This window comes from Cydia splendana, chromosome 8 (genome assembly GCF_910591565.1).
Source record: "Cydia splendana chromosome 8, ilCydSple1.2, whole genome shotgun sequence".
Lineage (NCBI taxonomy): Eukaryota > Metazoa > Arthropoda > Insecta > Lepidoptera > Tortricidae > Cydia > Cydia splendana.
The window spans coordinates 11320165-11336811 of NC_085967.1; the positions used below are offsets into that span (position 1 = coordinate 11320165).

General features: G+C 37.8%; 2 protein-coding genes across 3 annotated transcripts in view; one reads left to right on the top strand and one right to left on the bottom strand.

Moving 5' to 3' along the window:
• Window positions 1-5139, bottom strand: part of LOC134793142 (F-box only protein 21-like) — a 155441-nt gene extending 150302 nt beyond the window's left edge. For both annotated transcript variants that reach the window (XR_010144496.1, XM_063764716.1), the window contains exons 1-9: window positions 4850-5139; window positions 4633-4764; window positions 3897-4049; window positions 3504-3690; window positions 2808-3002; window positions 2127-2276; window positions 1506-1663; window positions 965-1103; window positions 419-493 (exon numbers count right to left, since the gene is read on the bottom strand). Coding sequence is in view for 1 of the 2 variants with exons in the window: in XM_063764716.1 (XP_063620786.1) it covers window positions 419-493; window positions 965-1103; window positions 1506-1663; window positions 2127-2276; window positions 2808-3002; window positions 3504-3690; window positions 3897-4049; window positions 4633-4764; window positions 4850-5016 (1356 nt within the window). In the remaining variant the exon portion in view is untranslated. The remainder of the gene's footprint in view (window positions 1-418; window positions 494-964; window positions 1104-1505; window positions 1664-2126; window positions 2277-2807; window positions 3003-3503; window positions 3691-3896; window positions 4050-4632; window positions 4765-4849) is intronic.
• A 2271-nt stretch (window positions 5140-7410) lies between these two features.
• LOC134793165 (uncharacterized) lies at window positions 7411-16632 on the top strand. Its single transcript, XM_063764751.1, has 5 exons — window positions 7411-7584; window positions 12800-12935; window positions 13354-13439; window positions 13742-13898; window positions 16103-16632. Exons 1-5 carry the CDS (start codon window positions 7510-7512, stop codon window positions 16369-16371), a joined length of 723 nt encoding a protein of 240 aa, XP_063620821.1. The 5' UTR covers window positions 7411-7509; the 3' UTR covers window positions 16372-16632.
• The last annotated feature ends 15 nt before the right edge of the window (window positions 16633-16647 follow it).

Sequence of the window (16647 nt, forward strand, 5' to 3'; positions counted from 1 at the left end):
AACCCCGGCTCGTACCAATGAGTTTTTCGGAACTTATGTACGAAATATCATTTGATATTTACCAGTCGCTTTTCGGTGAAGGAAAACATCGTGAGGAAACCGGACTAATCCCAAATAAGGCCTAGTTTACCCTCTGGGTTGGAAGGTCAGATGGCAGTCGCTTTCGTAAAAACTAGTGCCTACGTCAAATCATGGGATTAGTTGTCAAGCGGACCCCAGGCTCCCATGAGCCGTGGCAAAAATGCCGGGATAACGCGAGGAAGAAGAAGAAGAAGATAGAATCTGGTCACAAAATTTCATGAGAATCAGTTAAGAATTGCGACCTGTAGAGGAGAACATCCGGACATACGAAAGCAAATTGCTCGAGTCAAAACGTAGACCTTCGCTACGCTTCGGTCAAAAAAAACTTGGTACTTACTCTCTTCTTGTAGCAATCAACGGGCACTTCATTCCTGGAGAGTGCTCTAATTATCTCGATATGAGGAGTGCTCAACTGCAAAACACAATCGGAGATACTTTAGTCAAAGTGCCACTCTTTGTAAAATAAATTGCTATCAAGGTTAAGAGAGGTGTGGAAAGGATCAATGGAGTTGGCCGATCGAAATACTTAGCAGATGGCGCCAGCATAGCTTGCCCTGTGAGTCCCTAGAATTGTCAATTTTTTTTTTCAATGGAATGTTATGCCCTTTAAGCCAAATCTCATAGAAAAAGAGGTAAGCTATGATGGCGCCATCTATGTAAACCTATGACAGTTGCCAACCCCATTAGTTTTGCCTTGATGGGTAGGAAACAATTTAATGAGCCGGAATGGTTGTCAGCAACTTGGCACCACGGATGCGCTCGCTATGGCCGTTGATATCGGATTTTTATCAGCAACTTGCCAACGGTATCCTTCGGTCCTGCCACCAGGCCTGCGCCTGGTTTATGTCTGAAATATGCTTTGTCTCAATCAATCAAAACTTACGTGCTTCAGGTTGAGAGGAGAGGTCATCGCTGACATATGGGTTGGGTCAAGTAAATATGGCAAGAAATTCTTGTATGAACTGTGTGTACTCCGATTCGATCCCAGGAAATCCAATAGGTGCAAAGCATTGAGTGTATTCCTAAAAAAATAAGAACATGTTAGAGTGTGTTACATTTCATGCTTCAGGCGAAAAGTTCGCAAATTTTTATATGTACTTACATTATGAGATATAGCAATGTGTCGGCAGAAGAGTTGAGCACACACTGCTGCATATAGTTATATACTTAGTACTAATTTCAAAAAAAGGTAGTGCATGAACGAATAAGTGAATGCATGGAAACTTGTTTGTTAATCTTGCATTTTGCAGTTTCCTGCTGAAAATGCAATTCTGTAGGAAAAATGAACATTTACCTATTCCAAAATCCTGCTGTCATTACATCACAATGTGGTTGTGTGCGTGACTCGCACTCGCAACTCTAGTGATGATAGATTATACATTATACCTAATAATTTAAATTGCTTTTTTAGAATACATGATTACCAGTTACGAATAGCTCCCATGCTCATGTGGAACGACGAGCAGATGTACTGGAGGAGGGAATCCGGGCAATATCTATAGTTGGTCGTCGGCCCGTTTTGCGAGAACGGGCAGCGGCGGCGGCGATTCAGCTCCCCACTGGAAGGCTCCACTGTAAACACCTGCAAGCGTGGATACCATCACATACTACTTTAAATAGTCATGGAAAATAGCTTGTATTTGTTATGTAGAAGGTATTCGATATTAAACCTTATGTCAACGTAATAAGTATGTTAGCTCAACAGTTAAAGGCAGAGCTGTTGCGAAGAAACCGGTAACTGTCGGACGGGCAAGTAACTGATTGTGTGGTGAGCTACACACGGATGCTGCTCGGATAACGCAGATGTTGTAGACGCAGGTCCAAAAAAGCAATATTTTCTTGATTATATTTGCATTTCTAGAATTTAGCTACATACCTACATGGCACAACACAGCTCTTTAATATAAACGAGTACCTACCTACGCTTAATCTTCGGATTCGGAGTTTAGAGTATGTATCACGAGTTTCAGGCGACTTTAGTATTCTTCTATAATGATAAGATTAATGGAAATAATTGTGATATATGATAATAATCATAATCATACCTGCGGGTTTTTAGGATCGGAGTTATCGCGCCACTCCAAAAACAGGTGGTTGGGGAACGCGATGAGCTCGCAGTTCACGCCGCATTTCTTTGCGACTGCCTGGTAGATCGCAGTAACCACTAGCACATTACCACATTTATTGTCCAGGACCTAGAATTTATTGATTTAAACTTACACGATTTTTACACATATTAACTATAACACGGGAGTTAATCACGCATAATTAAGTATTAAATTAGCGGCGCTAGGTAAGTAAATGTTTTATTTGCATTTTTGTTATTTGCTTATGAATAATGTTATCCTGCTGCTATTTATAACTTTGAAAAGTAAAGTAGGACCTTCTTGACCACTTTCATAGGCACAAAATTATGCTTATGACGCCATCTAGTGTTTAACATTTATAAACATTCTCTAAGAGCTCACTATGATTAATGCTTTTTATTATTCTTCAAATCTACTTTTGTAGGTACTTATGACAAGGTCAGGCTAATCAAGTTTATCGTTTGGAAGTTTTAATAAATAGCAGTTGATTGACAGTTTTCATACGTAAAAAAACTAAAATGCAAAAATTATAGGTAGCTCCATCTACAACAATGATGAGATTGATGAGGCACTCGGGAAAACTGTTTTGTATGGAGGTTGTTGGTATTTAATATTTACTAGTCTCTGGTAAACAAATACCTTGACAATATCCAGTGTGTCCAAATTAGCTGCAGTGGTAATGGCCATATGCCTGTCATGATACACCACTTGCGTAACGGCCGATAAAATATCTCTCTCGGTAATTCTTTGCTTCTCGACGTCGTCTTCTACGGCTGCCTTTTTAATTTCATCTTCACGTAATATAATTTTTACTTTCTCAACCAAGTCATTTATCTGAAATGTTATAATTATCAAATAATGATAAAATACTATTTGACTGTATTTCATTAATTACTTGTGGTTTTATCGCCAACCATGTCAGCAGTATAAACCTATTCTTTATAGACAATCCTTACATAACGTACAAAATTGTGATACTGATGTCTGATTAATTACTAACTACTTTACTGGGACTGGGACAGAATACCAAGAAGAAAGAGCTTGTTAACATAATTAATTACATTATAAATTCAGAATTGAAGAAATCTATCAATATGTTCTTACACATAGGTAGTTAGTATAATGTAAACAATAGAGTAACCACATTAACCAAAAAATAAGTGTTTCAGCTCTTCTAAAAAATAACAACTGTAGTTTCCAAGTGTGTAAAACATCATCATAAATACCAATAAAATAAAATAAAATAAATCTGAATTGCTTTGCCCACTGACATGATTAGCAGGCAGATACACATATTAAACATATATCAAATGAAAAGATTCAAAATATGATTACCCTTATTTCAATATGTTCATCAGGGTGTATGTGGAGGGTGTCAACCCACTGAATGAAGAAGTTACAGACAGCCTCGGGTGACAGTTCATTGTTCACATGAGCCCTCACCCACTTTAGAGACAGGAATGTGTGAATTAAATGCCTCAGAACAATCTTCGCATAGTGCATTTCCGTCAAAGTGAAGGGCCTGAGATTAAAAAATTAATATAGGTGAGTAAAACTAGCAAATGTAAACACTATAGAAGGATTTATTAAATATATGCATACTATGTATATATTGTATTACTGTATCTAGGAAGTGTTCATTCAAATATCTTAATAGGGCTCAAAGGGGGCTTATAAATTCTACACTATTTATCTTAATATTTAGAGTAAGGGAAAAGAAATACTTACTTCTTGACTGTCTTGCAATTATTATTAATCATAATATTGCCTTTTCTGATTACATCTTGTAGAATGTATATAGCGAAATTAAAGCTGAATCTGTTGACCAGGGCGGCTTTAAAGAAGGGTCTCACATCCTGAATGTTAATATCATTATCCCGCCTAAAAACAATTCAATATCAAATAATTCATACACAAGTATAATTATTCCTAAACTAATATTTAGCTAAGTGTAAATTAATAAGGACTGGGTTTACTGGAATTGATTTGATCTAGCCTTAACCCAAACGAATATGGAAGTACTAAAGTTAACACATTCAGTGCCGAAAACCCGACTATCATGTATTTCATGATTTCGTTCTCATGACAGACGACTCAATAGTCGGGATTGTGGTACTACAGCTATATATGACTACATTTTTGTGGCCTGGCTGTCTTGATTGTCTTGTATGGCTGGGTGGCAATAAATGTGTTAATTTGGGACTTCCATGGTTGACTGTGACATGTATAGTAGATAGATAGATAATTTCTTTATTCATATCCACAACATACATGGTACCAACATCAGATAACACCAAAAAAGCACAAGATAAAAGCATGCAAACTAATTACTAAAAATACATAATGAAACCATGTGTTGTGGCAAAGAAAAGGTGCTGGCTCAGCATGATGATAGTAGACAGACTTGAGGTAAGTAATAAATATTCAGAATTTGTTCTAAAATGAGTCAAAAAAGTTTCAATACCCATAAAACTGTGGGGACATTGCAATAAGCTCCAAATACACCTGCTTCTTTACTGTGTGATACCCCTCGATCTCAACCAACCAATCTCCTTCAGTATATTCTTCAAGTATCTTAAATAGAGGCTCTGGCAACCTGTAATAATCCATTACATTTCATTATGTTTTTTTCTACCTGAACTATTGAAGATATCCTTAATTTAAACTAAATTTGACCTTACGTTCGTTTTGTCATATCTTTCCATAAGTATTGATTACTCCTCACGAAGTCGTGGAATCGGTTGCAAGTTGCTCCGAAACGTAGAATATCGCGGATATCATTTCTATCTAGTATCAATGTTATTATTTCGTTCGGCAGACTTTGTATTGCACAGGTTTTTTCTTCCATTTTGCTATAATATTTGATTATTATCACAAATAATTGATAAGTTTTGAAAGCTCACTATATTATTATTATTTGGTATATAATTATATTATTTTCATCAACAAAGTGATCGGCCAAGCCCATATACCTAAAATCATCCTAAAATGATGATGAAAACCCAATGGAAATATTGGAATTGGAAATTGACATGACATTGACACTAATGACACTCGGTAGTTTTTTTTTCGTCCATCAGGACAGGCTAAAGCTCTAAGCCATACTGCCTTGTCATAAGTAGATTTTTTGTCTTTTCAGTAAGTTCAATTCGGTAAACGTCTTCAGTAAATACTATTCATATTAAGTCAATTCCGATAGTAATGTCTTCAGTAGTCTTCATTTTCAAAATACTTTAAGTAAAAGCGTCTCTTCCAGTTATTTGGTCATATCCATTAAACATCCATTCTCATTCTGTTTCATTCAAATCTTATTCGGTAGTTGAGTTTTGAGGATCTTGTAAGGCGATAGCTGGACGTTACAGGTTACAAGGACCGGCGTGAGGTACCCGACGTTGACGCCAGAATGGTGGTTAAACGCGTTTCATGATCAATTTTTCGTTATCTGCACACTTCCACGTTAATTTACTGCATAATACGCTATCAATATTACACTTTAAACAACATTAATGAGCAAAAACAAAGAAATGAATCACAAAGCGACGCGACCAATATGGCGGTCGATGAATAACTCGACACTCGGTAGAATATATTATACTACTCTTTGGTTTATGTGCGTTCGGAATATGTACGGAACACCAGAGTAAAGCCCCCCATTCACACTTCGTCACACAGGCGCGTTTTCCGGGTGGGGCGTGAGCGTTTTATATGTAAAAGCGGCGCACCCCGCTCACCCGCCGCCCGCAAAACGCGCCTGTGTGACGGAACCTTTAGTGCGCCGCACCCATGTGAGATCGAAAAAGAGATCTCTTTCTCGCTCTCACTTATGGGTGCGGCACACCGTGACCTTGGTGCGGTAGTGTGTTACGGCTATTACCCTGAACGATCTCTAGGGACTTAAGTTAAGTATCTTTAATATCTCTTACTATTTGATTTTAGGTTTGTGCGTAGGAAAACTGTCACCACACTGCTGTTTACATCTTCGAAATGTAAAATTTGATTTGCCTGCCTATGCTCCATCGTCAGATGACAAGCAAAAGTCACTAATTACTAAAAAAAATTTAAACAAAAGTCGACCTTCTTTTAGTACTAATATGGTTCACTATGGCTATGAACTTGTGGTGGTAATTAGTGAGTTTTGCTTGTCACCTGACGATATATTAGTCAACGATCATTATGTACAGTATGATCATATCCGGCACGAAGGACCACTTTATGGTCCTTCGAAGTTCGAACCGGATACCTATGGTCATTCATACTGATGATAGGGTGACTGCTATAGTTATTGGCCACTAATAGAAATACGTTAGGAGTGGCCAATTACTATGTAATGGCCAATAATATAGCACTCACCCTATTTTTTATTTTTTCTCGTGCTCACCTTATGGAGGTGGCTTTTTACCTATTTACCTTTCTCCGTTGTACTTAAATGTTTCTTTATATAAGTAGGTAGTAAGTAGTTAGCAACTCTCTAAAATAGTTTATCTGCGATCGACGCCGCAGACAGAGGCTATTTTTGAGATTTCTGGTTCATAATATTTACGTAGGTATCTATTTACTTTCCTAAAATGTTGAATTACGCTGATCTTTATGTCGTTTTATGTCCATCACACTGTACCCGGCCATAATCCCTGCAAACAAATTAATATCGATTTAGTCTAGCTATTAAAACTATTCATCGCATGACAGGACAATCCCTGATTGATATAATTAAGCAAGTCAAGCAAGAACAAAACTACATCCCTATAGGTTCCATTTCATAAAAATAAAATACTTACTAAAATTTTAAATAAGGGGGTCCGTATAATATAAATGTAAAACCGCTATTACCACGAACACCGAATTTCGCAAATTGGAGACAGAGACGGATTTCTCTGTCACTCTAATTATGCCTTAATTACATAACATAACTTTTGCATATTCGACATATAATTCGGTAATTATACTCGTATAACATGAGGCTTGATCGATTTCCGATTGACACTACAATTACTGTTGATGAACGACGGTTTTATCCCCAGGCGAAGTTTTTCTGCACTTTTGAATGACGAAGAATCAGTAATATCCCAGAGTTTATAACCTAAGTTAAATGAATCACATACATGTTCAGCGAGCAGACAGCAGACCCCTAAAAGCTTCGGTAATCAGGTTCATATATCAAGATCCATATCTATTAAATTATCGTATTTGTTCCGAAACAACATGTAACAGGCAAGTTAGTATTGATGGTTCAGTTATTTGTGATGGATGTTAGTCCTAAATCTCTAGTCATTACATAGTGTAGTTCCAGAAAACAATTTACAAAAAATCATGTAAAATGCACAAATTTTAAGAGTATTTAAAAATGGCATTTGTTTATAGCTGTTGCTTTTGGTTTTCTTTACGCTTGGGAGGTATTTTGATCGGTATATTTTCTTTAGTAAGTAATTAAACATTTTTACGCCTCTCAATCAAATGTATGTCACAATGGTGGAAAATAAGCATAGAGTTAGACAGCGCAATATTAGCCTACAAGTCGTTTGTAGCACCTGAGAAGTCACATGCGTGTTGCCGACCCTTTAGTACAAAGATTTCAGAATGGTAATAGGTATAGGGTCATTCTCGCATTTCGTGCAAATCGGTATTATTTGCAATTTACCAAAAATGTGATGGTGTTTTCGAATATCTGTTAATGCAAGGTTGTAACATAGGACCTAAAGTATATTGGCCCGCCATGAACAATTCTAAAAAGGTGGTTATTTTCTTTATATTTACAATTAACCCCCACTATTTTCATTCCTCTCTGCATGTAACGCGTGAAGTTAAACTTTGACCTCCATTTGAACCTTAAGATACTAAAAATAGAAAACTTGTTGTTGGTTCAGTAAACAAGTAATATAGTTATGTTTTATATCCTATAATATTATACGCTAAGAAATTAACAATAAAACTATACAGCCTTATAAGTGATGGTCCAAGCAATTTCTTCATTACCGAGGCGAGAAATGGATTAGCTATATTTTGCTATATAGCAAGGGTATATAGCACTTCCCGCGGATACAACACATTGTTCGTCAGTCAGTTGGCCGCGTGCTACCACAGCGGACGTCCGTATGTTGCTTTTGACGAAAATACCTACGTTCTCTCGTGTCGGGAAGGAGTGTGGTTCAGATAAATCTTCATCGCCATCTAGTGATTTATACAGTAAGTACCAATTGTACATTATTAAAATTATACCTAATTGATGTGTTTTAGGGTTGCCTTTCGTGTGGCTTATTCTGCGAAATCAAGGTCTGATATCAACCGACCTAGGCGACGAAAACTTCCAAAACTTCATTCATATCTGTTTCATTCATTTCTTTTCCTTCCAATTTTGCCAGGGAAGGTAATGAACGAATTTAGAAGGTAATGATAATGTATATGAGGCAGTGCATTTAATGGAAAGAGGGTTAAGTTATTATAAATAGAATGTTGGTGTAAACATTTAAAACTATGTAATAATATATAGGGGAGCCCAACTGGTGATTTTTTGGATTTAACTAGAGCGCAGTAGATTAACATAATCTGCCGCTCTATATATAATACCAGACCGCACTCAAGGACTGTGCTGAGAAATTTGACACGTTACTAAGATACTAAGTGAGTTGGAATCATCTGATACCTGTCGACGATAAGGTAGAGAACGGGGCAAATGTTTGGAATAAAGGGCAGAAACTACAGAAACATAAACACAGGCCGATAAACAATAATAGTGCCTCCGCCGTCAAAAGCGACAATTCCCAATCCGTGCGTGATAAATCTCAGAAAACTGATACCAGCAGTAAAAAGCGGTGTAAAATCCCTCTCAGGGCGGTGGACCATCGCAAGTTCATCCATCTGTGGAATATAGCTTGAGGATCGGAGGACATACGGGCATACCTGCTGTTATTCATGGTGCACTGTCGATGAACTTAAGCTCAAAGGGGACTCCAAGACTTTCAAAATAGGAGTACCCTCGACAATGTATGAATCCTGTTTATTTCCAACTATGTAGCCCGATAATCGTGGTCATTTCGTAAATCCAACGTCAATGGGAGTCAGACAAAAACCAACCAGTAATACTTAGTTCGGAATCCTGATTTGAAACCTTCACTGGATCTAATTTACCAAAATGTAAGGGGTCTTAACACCAAAGTAAGTTTTTCGGGCTTCTATGCTGTTGGTCCAGACTACTTAGGTACCTGCATATATCTTAAAGGGGTGTTTAGAGCATTTGAATGGTCCAATACACTCCATGCTTAATCTGGTACCTACTCTCCACAAGTACATATCATTTCCATTGGAAGATTTCACGGGTAAGACCGATCCCAAAGTCAAGGTATTCTTTTCTTTCAGCTTTAGCAAAGCTGTTTGAGTCCATACTCCATGGCACGTTGTCGAAACAAGTGAACATTATGCCTGTGCAACACTCAGCATGGTTTCAGAGTGAAACGGTCTGTGAAAACTAACCTGACCTTGGTTGACAGTGACACCATCTCAGAGCATCTGGATATGGGTATCCTGATAGACGTCCTGTATTATGATTTCCGAAAAGCCTTCAATCGTGTGGGTAACGATGTATTCCTACACAAACTAGACGCTATTGGGTTCAATCCACATTTGCTTAACATTTTTGCCAGTTATCTGCGTGATAAACCGCAGCACGCAACGACCAGCATGGCAACTTCGTACCAGATCCGTACCATACTCGTTCTGGTGACAGCCAAGATTCAATCTTGGGGCCTTTCCTATTTAGAATAATGGTCAATGACCTGCCCTCGGTTATCCATAACGCTCGTTGTCTACTCTACGCCGACGATCTTAAATTGGTATATTGAGTTGAGAAGGAGGAGGATTGTAAGTTGCTGCAGGAGGATGTTTCATCATCTCTGTGCCAATGGAGTCGGGGTAACAAACTGACTTTCAATGCGGCTAAGTGTCAAGTGTGTAGTTTTAATCAAACCCTATTTCCTACACATGCTCAAGAGTCGTCTCAGTAAAGGATCTTGCGGTCATATTCGATACGCGGCTAACATTTCACGACCATATCAAAGCACTTGGTACTGTAGCTTCAGTAGATTAGGCTTTGTCACTCGCATTGTCAGAGAATTCCATGACCCTTGCCCCATAAAAGTTTTTTACAATGTTCTGGTCAGAAGCAAGTTGGAGGCGTCAGCATTAGCCTGGATCCCTTACGAGTCAACGTACATTCTACTATTGGAAAAGGTCCAAAAGAATTTCCTTAGGATGTATTACCTAAAAATATTTATTTTAGGAACCCTGGGCTTCATTTCTTTGGAGGTGAGTCAGGTGAGGCACAACTTAAGCCTACTACTTTTAGCTTGTTGGGCTTTTCGTGGAGACTCTGGCTGCCTTGAACTAGTAGAGAGGCTTGTAAGACTTTTTGTACCGGACATTAGAAATATAACCCTTAGGCTTCTCCTGGTGCATCTCCTGTTAACTCATGAGTGCTTGAGATTTTGCGAGTTTATGGAGCTACGGTGGATGGATTGGCAGTCGAGTGTATTTGGATGTTAATTTTAAATTAAAGTATGTAGTTTCTCAGTGTGTTGGTGACAAGACTGATGTAGTGCGGTGTAATCATTAAATAAATAAACAATACGAAATACGTCTTCAATCACGTATATTGTGCTTGACAATCGCTACAAGCTAGGTGGTAAATCATAAGTCGCGATTGTCAAGCCGGAGTCAAATCAAATCAAATCAAAATTATACTTTATTCATGTAGGCCTAGCAACAAGCTCTTATGAATCGTAATTAATCTTAATCTAATTATCAGAGCAATTTATTGATGTTAATATTATTCCATAATAAAATTGGATTATTATACATATCAAATTTAACACTAAGAATTTCACAAAAGAATCGTCAAACATTAAAAAGATTGTATAAAAAAATACTAGTCTAGAATTTCTAGAATAAAATCTAAATGTCAAAAAAAAGCATAAGTAACAAAAGAAGTAGATAGTATTACATCGGAATATCCATTTCCTCATCAATAATCAAATGTACCTAATAAATAAATAATCATTTCGAATAACAATTAATCCCACGTTGTAATATCATTCATGTAGTCTTGTGTGGTATAATAAGCTTTAGAAATAAGTTTACGCTTTACATAATTCTTAAATTTATTAATAGATAATTCAGTAATATGGTTTGGAAGTTTATTATAAAATCTTACACAATTACCCATGAATGATTTTTTAATTTTATGGAGCCGAGTGAAGGGCACTGCGAGCTTATGTTTATTTCTAGTATTAATATTATGAATTTCACAATTTTTCCTAAAATTTACAATATTTTTATGTACATACATAATATTCTCATAAATGTATTGACAGTGCACTGTCATTATGTCAATTTCCTTAAATTTATCTCTAAGTGAGTCTCTAAACTATGTAGCCCGATAATCGTGGTCATTTCGTAAATCCAACGTCAATGGGAGTCAGACAAAAACCAACCAGTAATACTTAGTTCGGAATCCTGATTTGAAACCTTCACTGGATCTAATTTACCAAAATGTAAGGGGTCTTAACACCAAAGTAAGTTTTTCGGGCTTCTATGCTGTTGGTCCAGACTACTTAGGTACCTGCATATATCTTAAAGGGGTGTTTAGAGCATTTGAATAGAGTATTTGTTAAATGAGTATTTGTTAAGTCGGCTTGATCGTCTGCACAGCGCTTAAGACACGTGATTTTAATGTTGTTCATTATATTAATGGTGTTAATTTTCAGTAACTAAAGTTTTTTTATTGCGATTTCATAAGTTTATTTCATTACCCTCCACTGATAAAATTACCATCCATGCCCATTTCATTACCAGCGCGTAGTTCATTACCACCAGTCTTATTAAATGAAAAGGACTAAGGTTACGAAGGTGCCTTTAGCATAAAAGTGTCAATAAATGAATCCACAATGCATGAAAACCCAAAAATTTACCATTTAAAAGAAAATTTACAAATCGAGAGAACATCACCGATTTGCACGAAATGAGAGAACGACCCTATAGCGACCATATTATTTACTATTTCACTTATTGTCTGTCGTAAAAAAACAGGTTTATCTACAAGTTTTTTAAAGGCTCGGCGGTCGGCAACACTGACGTGATAGTCCTCCTGATGTTGTAAACTTGTTGTAAACGTCCATGGCCTAATATTGGCCTATAATACGGTAAGTCCGGAACTGCTTACCATTAGGCGGGCTTTATGCTTATTTGCTACCGGTGTGGTATTAAGATTAATAAGATATACATATAACCGAACTTTGAAGTTTAACTCCTAGTTTACAACTGTATTGTAAACGGGAACTATAAGTTTCAAGATTCGTTTACGTACATAAGTACGTATGTATAAACATACAATAACAATGTAACTTTTGACTGTATTGTTAATTTTATGTACAGTCACGTTCCGTGATTGTTGCGCCATTTAGGGTTCTAGCTAGATTGGGCTTCCATAGCGTAAGTATTGAACCAATTTAGCTAGGGCCCTAAATGGGTCAACAATCACGGAGCGTGACGCATGACTGTATCTAAACGAATCTGACATAGAACAAGAAAACTATCGATCATAAGAGGTAAATACTCGTAATAGTACCTACAATTTGCCTATGCAGGTGCAGGCCTTGATAGTATTGATCGGGTGCGCCCTGGCCTACACACACCCCGACCAAGCGAAGGATGACATCGCAATGTGGACTCACAACCTGATATTAATTTATACAAAGGATTATATAGATGATATTTTGACACGTGAAGTATATTTTATTATTTTTATACATAATAACGTCTAAACCCACCCACGGCGTACTACATAATATATACTTAACGAATTTATATTATTGTCCTACAATAGTTACCTACATATAAGTTAGTAGTATGTACTCGTACTTACTTAATTATATTATGTAGAAACTTAAGTAAAAAACGGTGTTTGCAGGTACTTAATTGTGTACAGTTTACAACATCTTTTTAATATTACATTTTTCTGATCCTAAAATTAGAAGTGAACAGTATTAATCTTACCTTTTTTGCTCAGTAAATAATGAGCCTAAAATACAAACCTTATAATTCTAATACGGTACGCTTAACAGAATACTTCATTACTTACTACCTACATAGAAGAGGGGTTCAGGTAAGTTTTTTACTACCTATAAATTCTGATTTCTAGATTTCAACCGGTATATCACTTACGGGATAACAGTCACGTGTTTGTACATAGTGACATGTATCTTATTCATTTACGGGGCATATACGGTAAGGATATTAAAATAAACACTAGAATTGTTATTCTACTTGTATTGTTATTTTACTTTGATAAGTAAAAATATTTTTTTATATCCAGATTAGAGATTTAAAAGATTTGGATGGCAAAAACCGTCTGAGCTATTACCGCCTAAATCGAAGTTTGTTAATTTCGAGCAACTATCTCTGACACTCTAATTTCTCAATAATTGGCGTAAAAGAGAAAGATGCCCGAAATTTGCGAATTTCGGTGTTCGCAGTAGGCCCCCTGATATCAATGTGAAGAGGTAACGTTTTTATTTTTACGTTGACAGTTCCAAAACATACTCCTTATTGGATTTATCCTGGCAGAGTTAATCCGGCTGCTATTTTTGTCAGTCCTGATGGCCACCGGGTTACTGGTTCTCAAGCAGAACACTATGGACATAGGACTTCTCATCGGCGCTAGTGTCGCCGGCGGCTTTTTTCTTTGTAAGTATTTTCTTCTCTTATAAAGGGACTTATAGGTGCCATTCATATAGAGGAGACCGGGGTTGAAAGAACTTTTTTTTAAAGTACTTTCGAGTAGGTGAAGTGAAGATTTCTACATTACACTCGCGTGCAAAAGTATTGCATCACTTTGCATTTTTTCGTCCGCACCCAATATCTTTGTAATTCTATACCCGATTCTGAAAATTTTGGTATCAACTGAAAGCTTATAATGTAACGCATTAGAAAAATGGTAAATTCAATGAAATTTCGAATCTGAAGACTATAAAAAATCATAAAACTGAAAGTAGTCGCATAATGCTCCAAAAATAAATCCGGAAACTTGAGAATAAAAGTCATTTTTTTAATACAATATCGTTTATTATTATTAAATTAATACTTGGTATTGCCACCCACAGGCCTCCTTTCACAAACCAAGTGGTTTTTCATAGACGTAATTAATTTTCTAATGTGATCATGAGGAATAGCGTCCCACTCCTCCAGCAAGGCTCCCTTCAACTCCTCAACATTGACCAGGGCAGGATTCCGCTTTCGAACCCTCCTTTTTAGGTAGTCCCACACGTGTTCAATGGGGTTAAGGTCCGGGCTCATCGCTGGCCAGTCCATTGTGTCGATGCCCACTTCGAGAAGGTAGGCTGCGGTGGCCCTAGCGGTATGACACGGGACATTATCCTGCATTAGGATGAACCCCTCATCAAAAATACCGGCATAAGGAATAACATGTTCCTCCAGGATATCAGTGATGTACTTGGCAACGGTCAATCCACTGTCACGGCCCCCGCCAGGCACGAAAACCAGTTCTGTCCGCCCGTCGTAGGAAATGCCGCCCCAGAACATTACGGATCCACCGCCATAGGCGACCCTTTCGGAGAAGAAACATTGAGCGAACTGTTCTTCTGGCCTTCTGTAGACTCTTCCTTTTCGGTCACATCCATTCAAACACATTCTGCACTCTTTCAAGAAGAGAACTGGGGTTCATTGCTCAATGGTCCAGTCCTTGTGATTTTCAGCAAACTCTCTTTAGGCTGTACGGTGTCGCGCCAGCAATCTGGGCACCGCTGCGGGCCTCCTGGGTGTCAAGTTCGCTTTCTTAAGTCTTCTTCTTATTGTCTACTCACTGGCAGCCACTCCTCGTACCTCACGCAGACGCTGCTGGATGGCAATGCTGGTCTGGTGTCGATCTCGGAGAGATGTTGTGACAAAGAAGCGGTCGTCCCTCTCTGATGTACACTCTCTGCGGCCGCTTCTTGGTCTTGAAGTAAAGGATCCAGTCCCCTGGAACCTCTGGTAAACTCTGCAAACTGCAGATTGGCTTAAATTCAGCTCGGCAGCTACTGAACGTTGGCTACGCCCCGCTTGCAGGGGCTGGATGATTTGGCGGACTTCAGCTTCAGTGGTTTCCATTTTTCCAGGTCTTTTTCACGGGAAAATACGCGGAGATATGTAACGATCGACTTCTGATAAGTGACTGATAACAACCCCTTCTCTACCCCCGTTTTATAAGGGTCAAGGGTAACGCAACTCGTGCGCGTGATAACGTGAAACCGCTCACAAATCGGGAAAATGCCGATAATTTGAAAAATGCTGGGCCGATTTCCATGTTTTTTTACTTTTCGTAAAGCTAAAACTTCAAGGAACATGATTACATTAAAATAATTTAGAGAAATTAACCAGTTTACAAATATATTGGGTGCGAACGAAAAAATGCAAAGTGATGCAATACTTTTGCACGCGAGTGTAAAATATTATGCTCCGAGACGCCTTATTTTTGACAATGTACTACCACTTTAAACTCTTGCGTTTTGTACACATATTTTATTACACAAACGGGTCTACCGCGATATAATTTCATTGTTTTTACCTTAAATTCCGACGTTTCAGCTGAGTTGCACCAGCTGTGGTCACGGAAAGACTGACATCCCAGCAAATGTCAACAGAGATAAAACACCACTAAACTATCCGAAATTAGCTTATAAAAATGTTTCCCGAACTTTTTTTTTATTTACCTAATGTAAAAACGGAATTAAAGGTAAAAATAAAAACAATGAAATTATATCGTGGTAGACCCGTTTGTGTAATTAAATAAATGTAATACCAATCAGTTTTATACACAAACGGTCAGAGGGAATGACGAAATTTATTACAAAGTTCCAGTTCCAAATCCAGTTAAATTTTCTGTCTTTTAGTGGGAATGTTTTACCTGTGGGTGTGCGCGCTGAATTTGCCGGTGCTGATAAATGAGATGGAACGTGACGAGCAAGCAGCGACCATCGCGAAACTACGACAGGTCCTCGAGATGACCAACTCCAACCAACTGAGGGCCGCTCAGGGGTTGGACGACCACATACCGCTGGCCAACGACAAGAACCGAGGACCGATATACACAGTGCCGCGGAAAAAAACAAATGAATTCGTCTCGAGGATTCCTGTATCGTTTTATTCGAACGTAAATTGAAATGATAAAACTTTATTAATTGCAAGATTTACACTAAATAGCCTCTTGCAAATTCATACAAACTACCTACCTACCTGCAGATTACTAAACTAGTAGTGATTTTAATGTACCTAAAATCTGTTAGTATTTTTCTTTAGCTATAACAACAATAATCCGCGCGGGAAAAATGACAACTTTAATGGGACGACACTTTTGTACGCTATTAATCACTAATTTATCCCATTCCCGCCTCCCGCCTGGGTGGCGCCACAGTCCAAGTTTTAATTTACATATTAT

Excerpts from the sequence above, each read along its gene's own strand:
- LOC134793165 (XM_063764751.1), top strand. The coding sequence starts at position 7,510 with ATGGCATTTGTTTATAGCTGTTGCTTTTGGTTTTCTTTACGCTTGGGA. Across the intron at positions 7,585-12,799 it reads TGATCGGTATATTTTCTTTA|GTGCAGGCCTTGATAGTATT; the intron begins GTAAGTAATTAA and ends TTGCCTATGCAG. Across the intron at positions 13,899-16,102 it reads CGCCGGCGGCTTTTTTCTTT|TGGGAATGTTTTACCTGTGG; the intron begins GTAAGTATTTTC and ends TCTGTCTTTTAG.